This window comes from Oncorhynchus gorbuscha, linkage group LG05 (genome assembly GCF_021184085.1).
Source record: "Oncorhynchus gorbuscha isolate QuinsamMale2020 ecotype Even-year linkage group LG05, OgorEven_v1.0, whole genome shotgun sequence".
Classification (NCBI taxonomy): Eukaryota; Metazoa; Chordata; class Actinopteri; order Salmoniformes; family Salmonidae; genus Oncorhynchus; species Oncorhynchus gorbuscha.
Window position 1 is genome coordinate 29,644,423 of NC_060177.1, and position 17,543 is coordinate 29,661,965.

The 17,543-nt window shown below is 40.9% G+C and overlaps 3 protein-coding genes across 4 annotated transcripts in view; 1 reads left to right on the forward strand and 2 right to left on the reverse strand.

The window, feature by feature from the left end:
• The window catches only part of LOC124035803 (amyloid-beta A4 precursor protein-binding family A member 2-like), an 81,439-nt gene extending 74,908 nt beyond the window's left edge, over nucleotides 1-6,531 (reverse strand). The window contains 1 exon segment of the mRNA XM_046349564.1: nucleotides 6,417-6,531. The gene's annotated coding sequence lies outside the window, so the exon portion shown is untranslated.
• A 3,547-nt stretch (nucleotides 6,532-10,078) lies between these two features.
• LOC124035806 (methylmalonyl-CoA epimerase, mitochondrial-like) lies at nucleotides 10,079-11,512 on the reverse strand. Of its 2 annotated transcripts, none has more exons than XM_046349567.1 (3): nucleotides 11,264-11,512; nucleotides 10,679-10,947; nucleotides 10,079-10,559 (listed from the first exon to the last, which is right to left on the reverse strand). In XM_046349567.1, the coding sequence occupies exons 1-3, from the start codon at nucleotides 11,289-11,291 to the stop codon at nucleotides 10,407-10,409; spliced, it is 450 nt and encodes a 149-aa protein (XP_046205523.1). In that variant the 5' UTR covers nucleotides 11,292-11,512; the 3' UTR covers nucleotides 10,079-10,406. The 2 variants fall into 2 exon arrangements, with proteins under 2 accessions (XP_046205523.1, XP_046205522.1); XM_046349566.1 differs by having other exon boundaries at nucleotides 10,679-11,022; nucleotides 11,264-11,508.
• On the forward strand, nucleotides 11,262-16,610 carry LOC124035805 (U3 small nucleolar ribonucleoprotein protein MPP10-like). The gene is made up of 11 exons (XM_046349565.1): nucleotides 11,262-11,641; nucleotides 12,026-12,707; nucleotides 12,825-12,976; nucleotides 13,101-13,281; nucleotides 13,414-13,555; nucleotides 13,691-13,758; nucleotides 14,307-14,444; nucleotides 14,568-14,678; nucleotides 15,578-15,685; nucleotides 15,862-16,092; nucleotides 16,321-16,610. The coding sequence occupies exons 1-11, from the start codon at nucleotides 11,556-11,558 to the stop codon at nucleotides 16,468-16,470; spliced, it is 2,049 nt and encodes a 682-aa protein (XP_046205521.1). The 5' UTR covers nucleotides 11,262-11,555; the 3' UTR covers nucleotides 16,471-16,610.
• The last annotated feature ends 933 nt before the right edge of the window (nucleotides 16,611-17,543 follow it).

Below are 17,543 nucleotides of genomic sequence, written 5' to 3' on the forward strand. Positions count from 1 at the left end.
GTCACAAAGCTGCCGTCACTACTAATGATGAATGATGCCTCTGTAGGCTACAGCCCCCCCCCCCCCCTGTTAATTTACAAAAGAAAGAATCGAACCGAGATGACAGAGTAATATGGATTGTCAGTCTGCATGCTTTTCGTTCCACGCTTTGCTCAATTGAAGGTGTTTTGAAGGCACAGGAGAATTCTCCTTGCCTCCCTCTTGGGGTGTTAATAAGCTTTCCTTTAGTGCCACCCATGATTTATACAGACGTGAATGGGCCATTCTCTAGGGGTTTCAAGGTTTATTTTTGTTGCCAATTTTTATTTTTCCAAAAGGTGGCTCCATTCAGCCTCTGAAAGTCTGTGTAATTGGGTTTAGTTCATTTAAATGCTAATGTATATGGAAATGACATGCAGATATCACCTCATTGATTCTGAGAGACACCAGCTCTCCATTAACATAATGTCTAGAGATTTGAAATCAGGGTTCCTTAAAGCTCAGATAACTCAACAGAAGTATTCGTTCCGCCTACATTACACAGATATTATTTGCTGGTTTTATCGGCAAGCATATAATGTACTAGTGTTGTGATGCGGTCAAAAATCATGACATCTTCATCCATAACTGTCTTCATCCATAACTGTTGGTTATACAGTAATTGTGCCAGCCGAATAATGTACAGTAGTTAACAACATGTAAAATGGAGTTAATTGAGTGGTTCACTAAATGGCATGTTATAGAAGGGTACAAACACCTTTTATTTTGCGATTTCACTTGTTTTTGAGAAACCTAGCCCAGCTTACCCCAATAGACTTCCTTGTTGCTCGTTGTGCATTGTGGGGGTGTTGAAAAACAAGAAAAAAAAAGCTTTTAGAAAACCACACCCAAATACGTTCTTTTAGAAACAGACACTTTATAGTGATGCAGGTCTTTAGACGTTGTACACATGAAATTGTGTCAATCTGTACTTTATCTGCATGTTGTATTTTTGAAATATTGTCGCAACTCAAGCAATAACTCTCCCGTCCACTCCAGCAGCAGGCTACACGGAGAATGGCCCAGCTGGGTAGGGGAAACAGCTCAAGTCACACAAAATGGAATATAGCCTCGAGGATAAGGTTCAGAAGGAAACAATGTCATGTGTACAACATCTAAAGACCTACATCGATATACTGACAGTGTGTCCATTTTGAACAGTACTTGGGTGTTTTTGAAGCTTTTGTTCATTTTTTCCCCGTTTGTTGCATGCCCCCACACTGCACAATGAGCAATGAGGAAGTCCATTGCGGCTGGGGTAAGCATCTCTCGTAGCTGAAAACCATTTCATCTGGGTCATCCACCAGGGCTAGAGGCCACTGACGAGACAGACCATTCTCCTCCAGCTGCACACTCGATTCATACTTCACACTCGGACGGGGGTCGGGGAGAGCAGGTGGGTGTGATTACGTTCAGTGTGACGCCAACAACAGACGGAGGGGAATAACTGTGGCAGGCAAGCAGTGTAAAGCAGTTATTGACAGAGGAGCATGAGGAGGAACATGCTCTCTACTAGAAACAGATATGAGTCACACACACTGTGGGAGTTATTCACAGGCAGGGGGGCTGGCTCTCTGTTTTCCCTACGCCAGGAAACTGCTCAGTTCACATCAAAATGCTTTACACCCTAGCTATGAAACCCTCAAAAGGCTGAATATCAGAGTGCTCCTCATTTCTCATCCCTGCAGATAAACAGCACACTTTAAAGAAGGCATTGGATTTTGAAGGATGATGGTTACAAATGATCAACGAGAAGGGTGTTGAATCAATATGCCACTAACCAAACCAGCCTTGACTGTCTTGGGCCCTCTGTCCTCAACACAAAGTAAAATATCTGGGGGAGACCTCTAGTCTCAGGTATCACGACTTGGTACTAAGTCATCCTTCCTGCTATGACTTTGATTGAACAATCAAACCTCTATGTGGACCCCTTGAAGAGCCCCATCATTCATTAGACTAGACCGTGCTAACTGAACACCTGGTGGGTAAGGAAGGCTAAATGTGGTGTCTATAAATACGGAACCGGCGTCCCTCCCATCCCTCCACAGCAGGTAGGTCAGGTGGCCCTGCTAATTACCTAATCTTCCTAGCAGGGCATGATGGTGGCTGCCATCCTCACTCACTAACCACTAGAGCATTTAAAACGCCTGCTGACTCGCTGTTTTTAACTTTGCATTCATATTCATGAACATCAGTGCCTCAAAAGACAAATATATAGCCACAAGCTTCAGTGTTTGAATGAACCATTTGGATTAAAAAGACGGAAATAATCCAACGTTGAGTTCTTTAATGATGTTCCAAAGTTGTATTTCTCTGTTCAGATTTAGCATTCGACTGAGATGGAGTTTGTTATGTCGCTTTAATGAAGGAAGAGGAGCAGAGTATTCTGAAGCCATCACACGGCTGGATGTTGGCTGAGTTCCCCAGCAAAATGCATCAAAATGTAAAACATGAGAGATTGTAATCACACAGCTTGTCTCTGTGGTTCAAAGACTTCTAGAAAACATGCAAATCCCCTTTCCAACATACACATCCTGATGACATACTACAACCATCATGGAAATTGAAAACTCACACCAATCCCAATTGCCCATGTGATGGTTTCCCCCTAAACAGTTCAGCTATTCTGAAAGGAAGGAAATACATGGGGCCATACAGGGATGTTTTAGAGTAGAAAAAGCTGGCCCAATGCCATGAGATCAAAGAGTAGCCTCTGATTATACCCTCCTCATCCCAAATTCACATCTCTCATAACCCAGTCAAAGCACACGGCTGACAGCTCTCCTGTAGGGTTAACATCCTGTACTAAAGGAACATTACCACAGGTTTAAAACATCAGCTCACAGGTGTCGGTGTGTCAAATATAAAACATATTTTAAGCTACTTTCTGAGCCAGGTTACAAATCACGAAAATGGTCGAAAAAAATCTGATCACAAAGACCGTTTTATCTAAATGACTCCTGAACCATAGTATTTTTTTTTTTTGAGATAGCATATGACATAAATGATCTGAAAATAGAAAAAACTACTGATAAAAGGTTTGCATTTGTACTGTTACAAAAATACACTAATGTTCCAGGCAGTAATACCATGCAATAACTGGGGTGGTGATTGTCATCTCTCAAACGAGTTCCTTCATTAATCAACTGTCATACTGATTTCCTTGGGAGCGCTGCAGGCTGAGAGACGTGTCTAGAAACACCACAAGAGGCAGTAGAGAGAGTTCTCCAACACATCTAATCTTGGGCACAACCCACCGCCAGAGGGCAACTGACTGGCCTTGGACATCAGTAGCCTACATGTCTGGCTTGCAAAGAAATGAAAGGACGCATCCTACATCCTCAACAGCTATGTGCGACAGTAGCTGTTGAGGTGAAAACAGTTCTGTTCAAACATAACATGTTAACTATGGAGACATCACTTGCTTCTGTCATTCACAGGACCACAGCCGAATGATCTTATCTTGATAACGTGTACAGTATACTGCTGTAAATAAGGTAATAGCCATGTCTCTATTAAAGCAGAGATCAAGCCTAGCTGATTCACTTGTCCCAGTCATAATAATCGTCACCTTGGTCAGCCTGAGCAGAAGGGAAACACGATCCCCCAGTACAACCTCTCTCTTGGCTCTCTCTCTCATCAACAAGAGTCCAATTTAGAATTCTCCTGCTGCTGCATGAATAGCATCCCAGCAGGCTGCGGCGACACAGTGTTTGTCCTTCAGCTCCTGTGGCACACATAAAACAGGAACGAGCAGAGAAGCACCCTCTCTGACGGCTGGGAGAGGGGAGAGGGTCAGGAGGAGGCGGGCCGCCAGGCGCCAGCCAGCCAGAACGTGAAGCAGGTCTCGGCTGTGGAGTGAGCCCACCTGCCTCCAGAGCTGCACACCTTCCCCAGGGGGACCTTTTTAAATGAGACACCTAATCTAGGACAGAATGGCCATTTACTAAGTTGAATTTCCAAAAGTGAATGTAAAATCACAACAAAGTGCAAATATTATCACGCAAATGTTATTTGGTCATGAACTTGTTCATGATATGACACTACCCACTGGGCACAGACCTCAATTCAATGTCTATTCCACATTGGTTCACTGTAATTATATTGAAATTATGTGGAAACAACGTTGACTCAACCAGTGTGCACAGTGGGTATTATGTAAAACAACCCAAAAAACATTATTTATTCATCTTCAAAATCAGTCATCATGTTACTGTAATCTAATTTACAGTCATTCTGAAAGGAAGATGCACTACATGACCAAAAGTATGTTGACACCTGCTCGTTGAACATCTCATTCCAATATAATGGCCATTAATATGGAGTTGGTCCCCCCTTTGCTGCTATAACAGCATCCACTCTTCTGGGAAGGCTTTCCACTAGATGTTGGAACATTGTAGTGGGGACTTGTTTGGCAATTAGGCCTGGCTCACAGTCAGCATTCCAATTCATCCCAAAGGTGTTTGATGAGATTGAGGTAGGGGCTCTGTGCAGGCCAGTCAAGTTCTTCCACACCAATCTCAACAAACCATTGTTGTATGGACCTCGCTTTGTGCACAGGAGCGTTGTCATGCTGAAACAGCAAAGGGCCTTCCCCAAACTGTCGCCACAAAGTTGGAAGCACAGAATCGTCTAGAATGTTGTATGCTGTAGCATTAAGATTTCCCCTCACTGGAACTAAGGGGCCTAGCCTGAACCGTGAAAAACAGCATCCGCCAAATCCAGATTCGTCCGTCGGACTGCCAAATGGTTAAGTGTGATTCATCACTCCAGAGAACGCGTTTCCACTGCTACAGAGTCCAATAGCAGCGAGCTTTAGGCAAATCCATACGATTCTTGGCATTGTGATCTGAGGCTTGTGTGCGGCTGCTCGGTCATGGAAACCCATTTCATGAAGCTCCCGACGAACAGTTATTGTGCAGACGTTGCTTCCAAAGGCAGTTTGGAACTCGGTAATGAGTGTTGCAACCGAGGACAGACGATTTTTACACGCTAGGCGCTTCAGCACTCGGCAGTTCTGTTCTGTGAGCTTGTGTGTCCTACCATTTCGCGACTGAGCAGTTGTTGCTCCTAGACCATTCCACTTCACAATAACAGCACTTACAGTAGACCGGGACAGCTCTAGCAGGGCAGAAATTTGACGAACGCACTGAGCTTTCCAGTGAGGCCATTCTACTGCCCATGTTTGTCTATGGATACATAGACAGTATTAAATACTCCACTGTATTTGTTCAGGAGTTACACTTGTCATTTTAGTGTTTTAAGTCTTTGGCTTGTAGTGGGATTTTTCTGTATTGATTCAGATAATTGTGTATGTTCAGAAGTTTGATGGTTTTTGCTGTGGTTTGACTGTTTTGTTTTGGCTGTGTGCTCGATTTGATGCACATGTCAGCAACGGATGTGGCTGAAATAGCCGAATCCATTCATTTGAAGGGGTGTCCGCATAGTTGTGTATATATAGTGTAAATGAATAAAAAGATCAAGGCCTTCATTAAAAATTTGTATTGAGCTAAGACTGACATCAAACCCCTAAGGCAAAAATTCCAAACATGCTGTCATCAAGCTGTCATCTTACAATTCTACAGTCTTGAAGCAGTTATAATTCCTACCAAGCCTGACTAATGGACAATCAAAATGTAATCAGAACATGGTTTTGTCTAATTTAAAGGGCAATTTTAGATTTAGTTGGGCATTATTTTGTGTAGGCTTTATAATACATTTATATCAATTTGCTGCAGCATCAGACAGACCGGACATGAGTTGACTCCACTGAGCTTACCAACCCTGTTTCCTTGAGTTTCTATAGAACAACACACCAAAAATAATTACAGTGTGCTGTCTGCTCTGTCCTCTTGTATGGCTAGCTCTGGAACAGAGTGGTACACAACAGACAAAATAAATCAACCCTAAGAGCATCAAAAGCAGAGAGGGCATAGATCCCCTTACAATTACACAAGTCAACAAAATATTATTTTTTCAAGGTTTATCAATGGCTAGGCTACTTTATCGCACAGCCTGCTACGATTATGACAACATCTGTGGTAGATGTGGCCACGGAATGTTTTTCTCCTTATAACACCATAATTTACAGATACAATTGACAATACATTTGTTCAGATTAGGTTTATATTCCCAGCAATTAAGCAAATGAGAATGCAGCATGTATTGAATAATTAGACACATGTACCCGCATTAAAAGTGTGTCGAACAGGCGTTTAAAAATCTATTGGTGAATTAGCTAGTTGCAGATGATGAGCATATGCCATGGTTGCTGTCCGCTCTCTTCAAAAGATGCTCTAGGAATAATGGACCCAAAAGCACCTTTCTTTTCGACATACCGGTAATGATAAATCAAACATTTCTATGTAGATAAATGAAGACCACACTCACTATCTTACCTGCTGAATTCAACGTATGTTCTTCGGTCACTCAAGTCACCTCCCTTTAGGAATTGTGAAAGCTGATGATGCTTCCAAGACACTTGCAGGGTATCAGATTACATCGAGAGAAGGCGGACCAGCCCCGGAATCTGAAAAATAGAAGTACCAGTTGAAGCGGCCCCGGAACGTGTATAAAAACCCCACTGCAGTTCTCCCCATTGGGCTTCCCACTGAGTTTGTAAAACAGCTGTGTTTCTTTGGTCGTTAAGGTGGAGTGGCGGCATCCAGAGGCGATAGACTCAAACCCCACCCGGACCACCGAGACGGAAAGGGTAACGGAGAGAAAGAAAAAAATAGGTTTACAAAGAGTGCAGTGCGACCCATACAACACACCATAATTTGACATCTTAATTATTTTGTGTTGGTCACAATTAATAGGCTATAGCAAATCTAGCAAATCTATAGCCTAACAGAAATCATGCATAGATGGGAGGGAAAAAAACTCAATCACATTTTCATCACTTTTATGGTAGTGGCAAAAGTAACTACAATGTTATTGTTGCATAATTGGATATGAGAGGTTATATTGTTTTTACTTAAGATAACCAGTCACATAACAGGGTGGCATTTTTGTTTAAAATCGATTTTTTTAAAATTCACTGAATGGGGAGTGAATGTATCTATAAGCCAGTAATTCTTCCTAATGCATCCATGTGCAGCTCACTGAGTGATCATATTTAGCAAAATGACATTACATAACAGAAAGAGGACGAAATTGGAAACCATCCTACTTCATATCACACAATATAATCCATTAATCTTTGCTTCCAGTGGCAAATTATGAAAGAATTACATTGCCTTCAGAAAGTATTCACACCCCCTGACTTTTTCCACATTTGTTGTGTTACAGCCAGAATTTAAAACGGATGAAATTGAGATTTTGTGTCACAGGCCTACACACAATACCACATAATGACAAAGTGGAATTATGTTCCTAGACATTTTTACAAATGAATTAAAAATGAAAAGCTGAGATGTCTTGAGTCAATAATAATTCAATCCCTTTGTTATGGCATGCCTAAATAAATTCAGAAGTACATATTTGCTTAGCATGTCACATACAGTGGGGCAAAAAAGTATTTAGTCAGCCACCAATTGTGCAAGTTCTGCCACATCAAGCAAGATTTCTGGCTCTCACAGACCTGTAACTTCTTCAGAAAGCCCGAAATCTTGCTTGTTTGTAGGTGACCAAATACTTATTTCCCACCATAATTTGGAAATAAATTCATTAAAAAATCCTACAATATGATTTTCTGGATTTCTTTTCTTCTCGTTTTGTCTGTCATAGTTGAAGTGTACCTATGATGAAAATTACAGGCCTCTCTCATCTTTTTTAAGTGGGAGAACTTGCACAATTGGTGGCTGACTAAATACTTTTTTGCCCCACTGTAAGTTGCATGGACTCACTGTGTGCAATAATAGTATTTAACGTAATTTTTTAATGACTACCTCATCTCTGTACCCCACACATCTGTAAGGTCCATCAGTCAGGCAGTGAATTTCAAAAAAAGATTCAACCACAAAGACCAGGGAGGTTTCACAATGCCTCGCAAAGAGCACCTATTGGTAGATGGATTTCTTTTTTAAATAGCAGACATTGAATATCCGTTTTTGCATGGTGAAGTGATTAATTACACTTTGGATGGCGTATCAATACACCCATTCACTACAAAGATACATGCGTCCTTCCTAACTCAGTTGCCTGAGAGGGATTTCACCCTGAGTCCAATGGTGACTTTAAAACAGTTATAAACTTATGCCTGATAGAAAACTGAACATTGTAGTTACTCCACAAAATTAACCTAATTGACAGAGAAAAGGAAACCTCTACAAAAGAAAAAATATTCCAAAACATGCATCCTGTTTGCAATAAGGCACTCAAGTAAAACTGCAAAAAATGTGGCAAAGAAATTAACTTTGACTTGAATACAAAGCGTTATGTTTGGGGAAAATTCAACACACAACTGAATACCACTCTTCATATTTTCAAGCATGGGGGTGGCATCGACAAGGACTATCTTATCTTTTTATAAAAAGAAACTGAATATGGCTGAGCACAGGCAAAATCCTAGAGGGAAACCTGATTCAGTCTGCTTTCCAACAGACACTGAGTGACAAATTCACCATTTAGCAGGGCAATAACCTAAAACACAAGACCAAATATACACTGGAGTTGCTTACCAAGACAACATTGAATGTTCCTGTGTTGCCTAGTTACAGTTTTGACTTAAATCGGCTTGAAAGTCTACGGCAAGACATTGAAAATGTCTTGACAGAGCTTGAATAGTTTTTTAAAGAATAATGTGCAAATATTGTACAATCCAGGTGTGCAAAGCTCTTTAGAGACTTACCCAGAAGGACTCACAGCTGTAATCACTGTCAAGAGGGTTGAATACTTATGTAATCAAGATACAGTACCAGTCAAAAGTTTTATAACACCTACTCATTCAAGAGTTTTTCTTTATACAATTTTCTACACTGTAGAAAAATAGTGAAGACATCAAAACTATGAAATAACACATATGGATTCATGTAGTATCATGAAGTGTTAATTCAAAATATATTTCATATTTGAGTTTCTTCAAATAGCCACCCTTTGCATTCTCTCAACCAGCTTCATGAGGTAGTCACCTGGAATGCATTTAAATTAACAGGTATGCCTTCTTAAAAGTTAATTTGTGTAATTTCTTTCCTTCTTAATGCATTTGAGCCAGTCAGTTGTGTTGTGACAAGGTAGGGGGGTATAGAGAATATAGGCCAATTTGGTAAAAGACCCAAGTCTATATTATGGCAAAAACAGCTCAAATAAGCAAAGAGAAACGACAGTCCATCATTACTTTAAGACTTGAAGGTCAGTCAATAAGGAACATTTCAAGAACTTTGAAAGTTTCTTCAAGTGCAGTCGCAAAAACCATCAAGCGCTATGATGAAACTGGCTCTCATGAGGACCGCCACAGGAATGGAAGACCCAGAGTTACCTCTGCTGCAGAGGATGAGTTGATCTAGGCACCAGACTGGTGACAAATGATGGGCAAAGCTACTGAGTGTACCTATTTCACAGCAAATTAAACTATTACATGCTTAACACTGCAGAAAGCCAGCGACATAAACATATTGCCTGAACTGTAGTTCCAAAACAAGAGCCTGACTAATGTCATTAGGAATATATGCTGAAGGCTATGAATTTATATTCATGCCGAAACTGTGAGGAAGTTCCTTTTGCATTTCTTCACTCCAATTCCTAACAGCCTGGAGAACTATGGCACTGAGAAAATAAGAAAAGCCTGCTACAACACTAAAGACTGGACAGGCTGCTTAAAATGTCCATGCAATTAAACTTAAAATGGTTTTAGTACACTGAAACAAACTTATTACACTCAATATATGCTTAACATATCAGTTTATACATGTTTATATTAAGACATTTGTCCTGTTGCATAGCAAGCTCAACTGAGATAATCAGAAGTTGCAAATCAGAAGGCCATTTTGCTCTTCTTCACAATGAGAGAGTGCATTCCTCTGAGAGCCAGCTGAAAGGTGCATGATTATTGAATTTGCTCCTAATAAAATATTTCCCAGCAGCTCTATCATCTCAGTTAAAATCAGTGTGAAAATAAATGTTGAGTTGTTTCACATAAAGACATTTATCTATGTACACTTCACGTTTGACTTGCACGTGAAATTAATTAATACATTTGACATTTTTTACACTCCATACAATGCTTAGAGTCAATCATAGAATTTATTCACAGCAGAGGCAAATAGACACTTACTTTTAAGGAAGACAAATAATATATATTTTTTTTAATGGATCAAAACCCTGGTATTAAACATATTTTTTCAAATCTACCTTTGCCATCATTATTACTGGTGGAAAAAGTGCAATAATGAATCCAATTTTCAAACCGTCTAATTGTAAACTACAGAGTTTTTGAGACCTGTGGGTATTCAGGCTTGCTCCAGTTCCACAAGTACTCCATCACAGTCTTTTGGGTGGAGGAACATGACAGGTATCCCATGAGCGCCTATCCGTGGTTCAGCTGACAGTGTTCTAATGTTCCTAGCCTTCAGATCCACTATCGCTGCACTGATATCATCAACCTGAAATCACAAAAATAACATAATTCCATTAGGGAACAGATGAGGAGACAAGGACAGAGTGAATACAGCTCATTCATGTGGGCTGAACAGCATATGCAGCATTGCTCAGACTGACTCACCTCAATGCAGATATGGTGCATCCCACCAGATTTGTTCTTCTGTAGGAAGCCTGCGATGGGGCTCTTCTCCCCGAGTGGGTGCAGCAGTTCCAGCTTGGTGTTACCCAGCTCCACAAAGACAGTGTAGACTCCATGTTCAGGAAGGGGAACTTTATCGCTGACCTGAGCCCCCAGTACATCTCTGTAAAGAGCAGTGGCTTTCTCCATGTCTGGCACAGCTATAGCGATGTGATTTAGCCTTCCCAGTTTCCAGACAGATCCTGGAATACCTTGGCAGAGTGGTGTTGAGATTGAAAGTGTCCTCAGGGTTGTAGAATAAGTGTGAAGAACACACTTTGAGAGACCTGTAACAATATAAATCAGTACAGCCATGCCATGCTGTTTTTTTCCGGAGTACGGGTCTTATTTGATTGAATATACTGCCTGGTTAAGTCAAGTAGCTAGCAACAGAGAACACTTGCTGAAAGTAATTCTGCACTAACAACGGTGGATTTGGCTTACTTTGTGTAGCCTGAGATCAAGTCTAAAAAGACTGTTTTTGACATGTGAAATAATATTTATCAGATATCAGCTATTTATACTTACGTGCAACCTTCAACACGGACGCCGCCATATTTTCGAAAATTCGTGCAAGGTAGAATAGCGAATCGCTTTGAATGTCAAGACAATGGGATAGAGCACACGTATATTGCTTTTCAATTAAAAACCGTACACTGCACTTGTAAATACAGTTATTTGAGATATTAATGTTGTCTACCCAGCTTGCTAAATCTTAACCTGACCTGCCTGCTATCCGGATCTTTGTAGCACAACAGAGATTGTTTCCGGGGGGAACATATCTTGTTGTTACACACATGTTCACATGTGAGGAAAAACGATGGCTACCGCGGATATAGGTAACACGTTGGAGTGTTGTTTAAAGCTACTAAACATAAAAACTGCACATCCAGAACATTTTCTTAGGTAAGTGCAACATTTGTATAATAATATCCAGATATGTTTAACTTAAAAATATATTCTTTTACTTTCTGCCATCGTTACACAATGCTAAGGCTAACTAGCTTATAGCAAGCAAACATCTGCAAGCATTGCCTGTTTGGTTAGCTAGACCACGTCATCAAATATTCTTAAAGATAGCCCAGTAGCACCGATAAACTTGATTCTAGTACATTAGCTACACTTGATTAGTTGAGCCAGGTATTGGTACTTGGCTAGAACAAACCCCGGCACATCCTGTGGGTTTTCAAGGCCAGGGTTTGTTGAAGAAGACTGCTAACGTTACTAACCGCTGTACTACTTGAAGAATACTAACACACATTGCTAATTTTATTTTTTCTTTGTGTATAGTCTTCAGGGTGCCGTGGCAAAAGACTTCACTTATCTCACTAAGACCCTGTATGATTTACACAAAACCCACGAGCCAGCAGGCTCAAAGGGAAGCCCTCTGGACCAGCTGGTGGTTGACAACTTTGACGAGGAACAGATATGGCAGGAGCTGGAGCTCCAGAATACTGCAGTGCTGAAGCACTTTGAGACAGCAGTGAGTCAGGCTGCCTTGGATACAGCTCTGAGTATCCTGTTTGATGAAGAGGATGCTGATGAGGAGCCAGATGAAGGGGTTGAACAAGATGGTGAAGAGGAGACGAGACATGGGGATTTGGAAGATGATGGGCAAGGAGAAGAACCACCCATGCTTAAAACTGCTATGGATGCCTTGAGAGGGGATAACACAGACGAGGACTCTGATGTAGATTTTGATGTGGACGCATTAGAAAAACAAGCTAAACAGAAGAAATTCTCAGCGGCGAGAGAGTCAAAACCACTGGGTCCTCCATCAGAGGTTGATGACAGGTTCTTCAAGCTCTCAGAGATGGAGTCCTTTCTGGACGATATGGACAGAAGGGAGGGGAAGGAGGGGGACGGTGATGTAGACTACTTCCAGGACTTGCCCTCTGGAGATGAAGATGAAGATGATGACGTAGACCTCTTCAGTGAAGATGTTTCCAAAAAAAACAAAAAAACAAGCACAGTATGTATCATATAGTTTTTCTCACTGCCAGACCTAGCTACTGTTCTGTGGTGTTTCTGGTCTTTATTGTAGCCAAACACACTGAATTCCTATTAATATACTATGTTCTTTCTGTAGCTGAAAAGTTCCAGGAATCTGAAGTACAAAGATTTCTTTGATGCTGTGGATGATGATCCTGCACAAACAGCTGACCAATCAGACGCAGAGGATGAGGACAACAGTATAGATGGAATGCAAGATGATGATGATGAAGAAGAAAAAGAAAATGAGTAAGTGGCTGATGAGGGAATCTCATATGATTGTCATGGTTGGAATTGCATCAAAAAGGAATATAGGGCAGGGATATTCATTTTGTCCTTAAAATAAGAATTGTTTGTTCCTTTGCTGTTTTAGGGACTTCGTTGAGGATGAAGAGTGCAGACAAGCCAAGGAGGCTTTGAAACGGGTGACCTTTAACCTACCTGGAGAAAGTGATGCCAGTGAGGGAGAAGACATGGCGGACATCTTTGGAGGAAAGTCTCAAAATACAACAGAACCTGAATCCAAATCATCCTTTGAGAAACGACAAGACAAGGCAAGCTTTTCCTCGGGCTGTTTTAGAATATCTAAATTGGTCTGTGTCATTTAATTTACTTTTTTTTTCATCTGCCGTATATATAACTTTATGTAGCAGATTAATGAAATGGTAAATTCTTACCGTACACAGATGGCTGAAAAGATCCAGGATTTGGAAAAGGCTGCCATGGGAGAGAAGCCATGGCAACTAACAGGAGAGGTGTCTGCTCAGACTCGCCCAGAAAACAGCCTTCTTGAGGTGGATGTGGCATTTGAATCGGCCTCCAGGATGGGTACATACCACATGCTTGTCAGTCTGTTTTAGTTTAGCTTTCAGTCCCGTTGGAAATGGTTTAGTATTTTACTTACTGCAAGTTTGTGTGCCAGAGAGGGTGCTTGTTCAGTCATTTTGCTCTATTTTCTCTCAGCCCCTGCTGTAACAGAGGAAACCACTTTGCAGCTGGAGGACATAATCAAGCAGAGGATTAAAGACCAGGTCAGTGTATAGACTTGTTTAGCAATGAAACCAACCAGTGCTCAACTAGGGGGCAAAACAGACTGGGTTGGCTTAGATTGTTGACCATATGTAAACTATATTTCTTCTCCACTGTTTATTGAAAACACACATTTGCACAATAAGAACTTGTCTTTCAAGTACATTGTTATAGTGAATTTGAGCCATTTTAGTATAGACATCAGTCAAAACAAGACATAGTATCAAGAGCAAGATAAAACTAGCTGAAAAGAGTCACGTATGATTCCCCACATGGCAGCGTCAGTCATTGTTGCTAGCTACTGTATCTGGCCATTCACAATCACAACAACACACGGACGTCTGCACCATTGAATCACGTGTATCGTTTTCGTTACGTTGTTAGCTAACCCGTCTCTCTAGAAACTGAACAACTATTCTTGTTTGGATCCAGCTGAATGGGTCATCATCGTTTCATTGAGTAAAGAATAAGTATAGATCTATCCAGTATTTAAACCACATTGGCACATTTCAAAGGTAATTTTATTTTCTGATTTGTATTTTTTTCCAAGGTGTGGGATGATGTGGTGCGTAAGGAGAAGCCTAAGGAAGAGGTATTTGAGTACAAGAAGAGGCTGACTCTGGACCATGAGAAGAGCAAGCTGAGCCTTGCAGAGGTTTATGAGCAAGAGTACCTCAAGCAGAATCAGGTAGTTTTTCCCTTATATTTTTGTGTGAACATACTTGGCTTTTTTCTATATTGCAATTAATGCATTTTTTGTTTGTTGAATGGATTATTTATATTATTTCTATCGATTTCCCTTGTATTTCAGCAAAAGACAGAGGATGAAGAAAACCCAGCCCATGTAGAAATTCAAAAGCTCATGGATTCTCTATTCCTTAAACTTGATGCTCTCTCTAACTTCCACTTCACACCCAAACCGGTGAGTTTTCCTGACAATGTTTCCATGTGCCTTGGACACTGCAAAGCTGCAGCTGACTCAAAACAAAGCAGCACGCCTTGCCCTTAACTGCACGCACAGACCTAACATCAGCACCATGGTAGTCTTTCATGGTTAGGGGTTGAGGAGAAATTGACTACTTCTCTTCCAGTCTTTTTAAGAAACAGTTGTGTGTTGAAAATGCCTAACTTCTTGTATAATCTATTTGCATACACTTCAAACAGACATGCATGACACTCCACTATGGGTTTCTTCACGGTACCCAAACCAAAAACAGATTTATGTCACTCAGTTATGTGTAGAGCCATGTCATTGTGGAACGCTCTGCCACCAGAGGTTACACGGGCAAAAAGCAAGTTTGGCTTTAAAAAAAACATCTTGTATCACAGCATCTCTAATCTTTTTAAAGATCTAATTTAACTGTACTGTATATAAGAATAGTGCGTAAGTAGTATTTTTGTTGTCTCTGTCTTCCCTATATATAACTTATTTATTTAATGTAATATCTTATGATGTTCTTGTCTATTACTGTTCTGTACTTTGTCATGTGTTTGTATGTTTTATGTGGAACACTAGCATTTGCGTGACAACCAGAATTTATGCGTGTCTTTTTAAAGATGATATATTTAAACAATAAGGCACAAGGGGTGATATATACCAATATACCACGGCTAAGGGCTGTTACGCACGATGCAATGCGGGGTGCCTGGATACAGCCCTGGGCCGTGGCTTAAAAATAAATGTTTTGTCACACCCGAATACAGTGCTATACCAGGGCTTTCAGAAAATCAGCATTCAGAGTTCGAACCACCCAGTTTATAATGAAGGGAACACTTTTTGCACAATATTGATATGTTTGACCTTTTCTTTGTGTCCTGCAGCCTGTTCCTGAAGTGAAAGTTGTCTCCAATTTGCCTTCTATTGCTATGGAGGAAGTTGCGCCAGTCAGTGCTAGTAGTGGCTCTCTATTGGCTCCAGAGGAAGTCAAGGTTTGTCATGCATCCCTTTCCAATATATTTCATGTTATGGGAAATCCTATTCTAGTGGAGTATACTGACGTGTATTGGGTTGAAGACAACCAATGAACTACTGTGTTTTCCATCATAGTAGCCTTTTAGTAGATGCTTCTGAGGCCAGGGTAACACCGTTTCCTTTCTGATCTTAGGAGAAGAACAAGGCTGGCGACTTGCTGGGTGACTCTGAAAAGACCTCCACAGACAAGAAACGAGAGAGACGCAAGAAGAAGAAGGTGAAGCGCGTCAAGATCCACGAGAAGGAGAAGAAGCAGAAACTGAAGGAGGCTAATAGAACTGGAGAGAATAAGAAACAATCAAAGGCAGAGGTGGCAGAAAACCTCAAGAAACTCACAAAGGGAGGCAAAGCAACATTATTAAAGGTCAGTGTTTTCTTTCTGCAAGTCTCGTTTTTATATTTAGTTGACATCGTCTTTCAAATGCAAGCCCCTCCATTATATTTGTGTGCTCAATATAGACTGATAAGGCCATTGTGTTCTCCACACATTTTAATTTGTATTTATTATAATAGCTAGGATTCAGCTGTCACAGTTGCAAATCATTTCTTTAAAATAGATGTTGAGATTTTTTTTATTTGTTCTCTGTTCAAGGATGAGGGGAAGGATAAAGCTCTCCGCTCCTCCTCCGCCTTCTTCTCCCAACTACAAGACCAAGTGAAGAGCCAGATCAAAGGAGTCAAGGACCCGGGCTCCAAGAAGAAGAAACACAAAGAAGTCTCAGCCAGCAAACTCAAATTGTAACATTTAGATTGTTATGATGTATGTGTTATGGTAATGCGTATTTCTTTGTACAGATTTTTAAAGCGAACGCTGCAATTTATGTTAACCAGTGCTCTCGCAAAATTGTCATTTGCAATAAATAAATTAAAAAGCTGATGTAATTCGATGTAATTTATTCTGACTTTTTGTGACCAATTAAATTCACACTTAATCTGTTCAGCTAATCGATCTGTGGGCAGCAGGTGAAAAATCTGCTGATGTGCACTTGGACAAGGCACATAATTTTCTCCAGGGTCACCATTCTACTATGGCTGACCCTGTAAAACGGGTGCCAAACTCATTCCATGGAAGGTCTGCTGTTTTATTTGTTTCAATCAAGACCCGAGACAACCAGGTGGGAGTTCCTTACTAATGTGATCTTAATTCATCAATCAAGTACAAGGGAGGAGCGAAAACCCGCAGACACTCGGCCCATCTCGTAAAATCTCCGGTGTACATTATTACATGTGTTATTATTTAGCTAAATAATTGATTAAATGGGTTATTCATGTTCAGAGTTCACACTACTACAACTTGCAGCTTATTTTTCACGTGAGTGAATATTTAAATGGCTTTCATGATGCCATTCAATGCCATACAACACTCCTTCCGTGGCCTCCAACTGCTCTTAAACGCAAGTAAAACCAAATGCATGCTTTTCAACCGATCGCTGCCTGCACCCGCATGCCCGACTAGCATCACCACACTGGATGGCTCCGACCTTGAATATGTGGACACCTATAAGTACCTAGGTGTCTGGCTAGACTGCAAACTCTCCTTCCAGACCCATATCAAACATCTCCAATCGAAAATCAAATCAAGAATTGGCTTTCTATTCCGCAACAAAGCCTCCACTCACGCTGCCAAGCTTACCCTAGTAAAACTGACTATCCTACCGATCCTCGACTTCGGCTACGTCATCTACAAAATTGCTTCCAACACTCTACTCAGCAAACTGGATGCAGTTTATCACAGTGCCATCCGTTTTGTCACTAAAGCACCTTATACTACCCACCACTGCGACTTGTATGCTCTAGTCGGCTGGCCCTCGCTAC

Coding starts and splice junctions, on each gene's coding strand:
- LOC124035805 (XM_046349565.1), top strand. CDS start 11,556: ATGGCTACCGCGGATATAGGTAACACGTTGGAGTGTTGTTTAAAGCTA. Junction 11,642..12,025: donor CATCCAGAACATTTTCTTAG/GTAAGTGCAACA, acceptor CTTTGTGTATAG/TCTTCAGGGTGCCGTGGCAA. Junction 12,977..13,100: donor GAAGAAGAAAAAGAAAATGA/GTAAGTGGCTGA, acceptor TTGCTGTTTTAG/GGACTTCGTTGAGGATGAAG.
- LOC124035806 (XM_046349566.1), bottom strand. CDS start 11,291: ATGGCGGCGTCCGTGTTGAAGGTTGCAC. Junction 11,023..11,263: donor GTCCGTGTTGAAGGTTGCAC/GTAAGTATAAAT, acceptor ATATTGTTACAG/GTCTCTCAAAGTGTGTTCTT. Junction 10,560..10,678: donor TGCACCATATCTGCATTGAG/GTGAGTCAGTCT, acceptor TTGTGATTTCAG/GTTGATGATATCAGTGCAGC.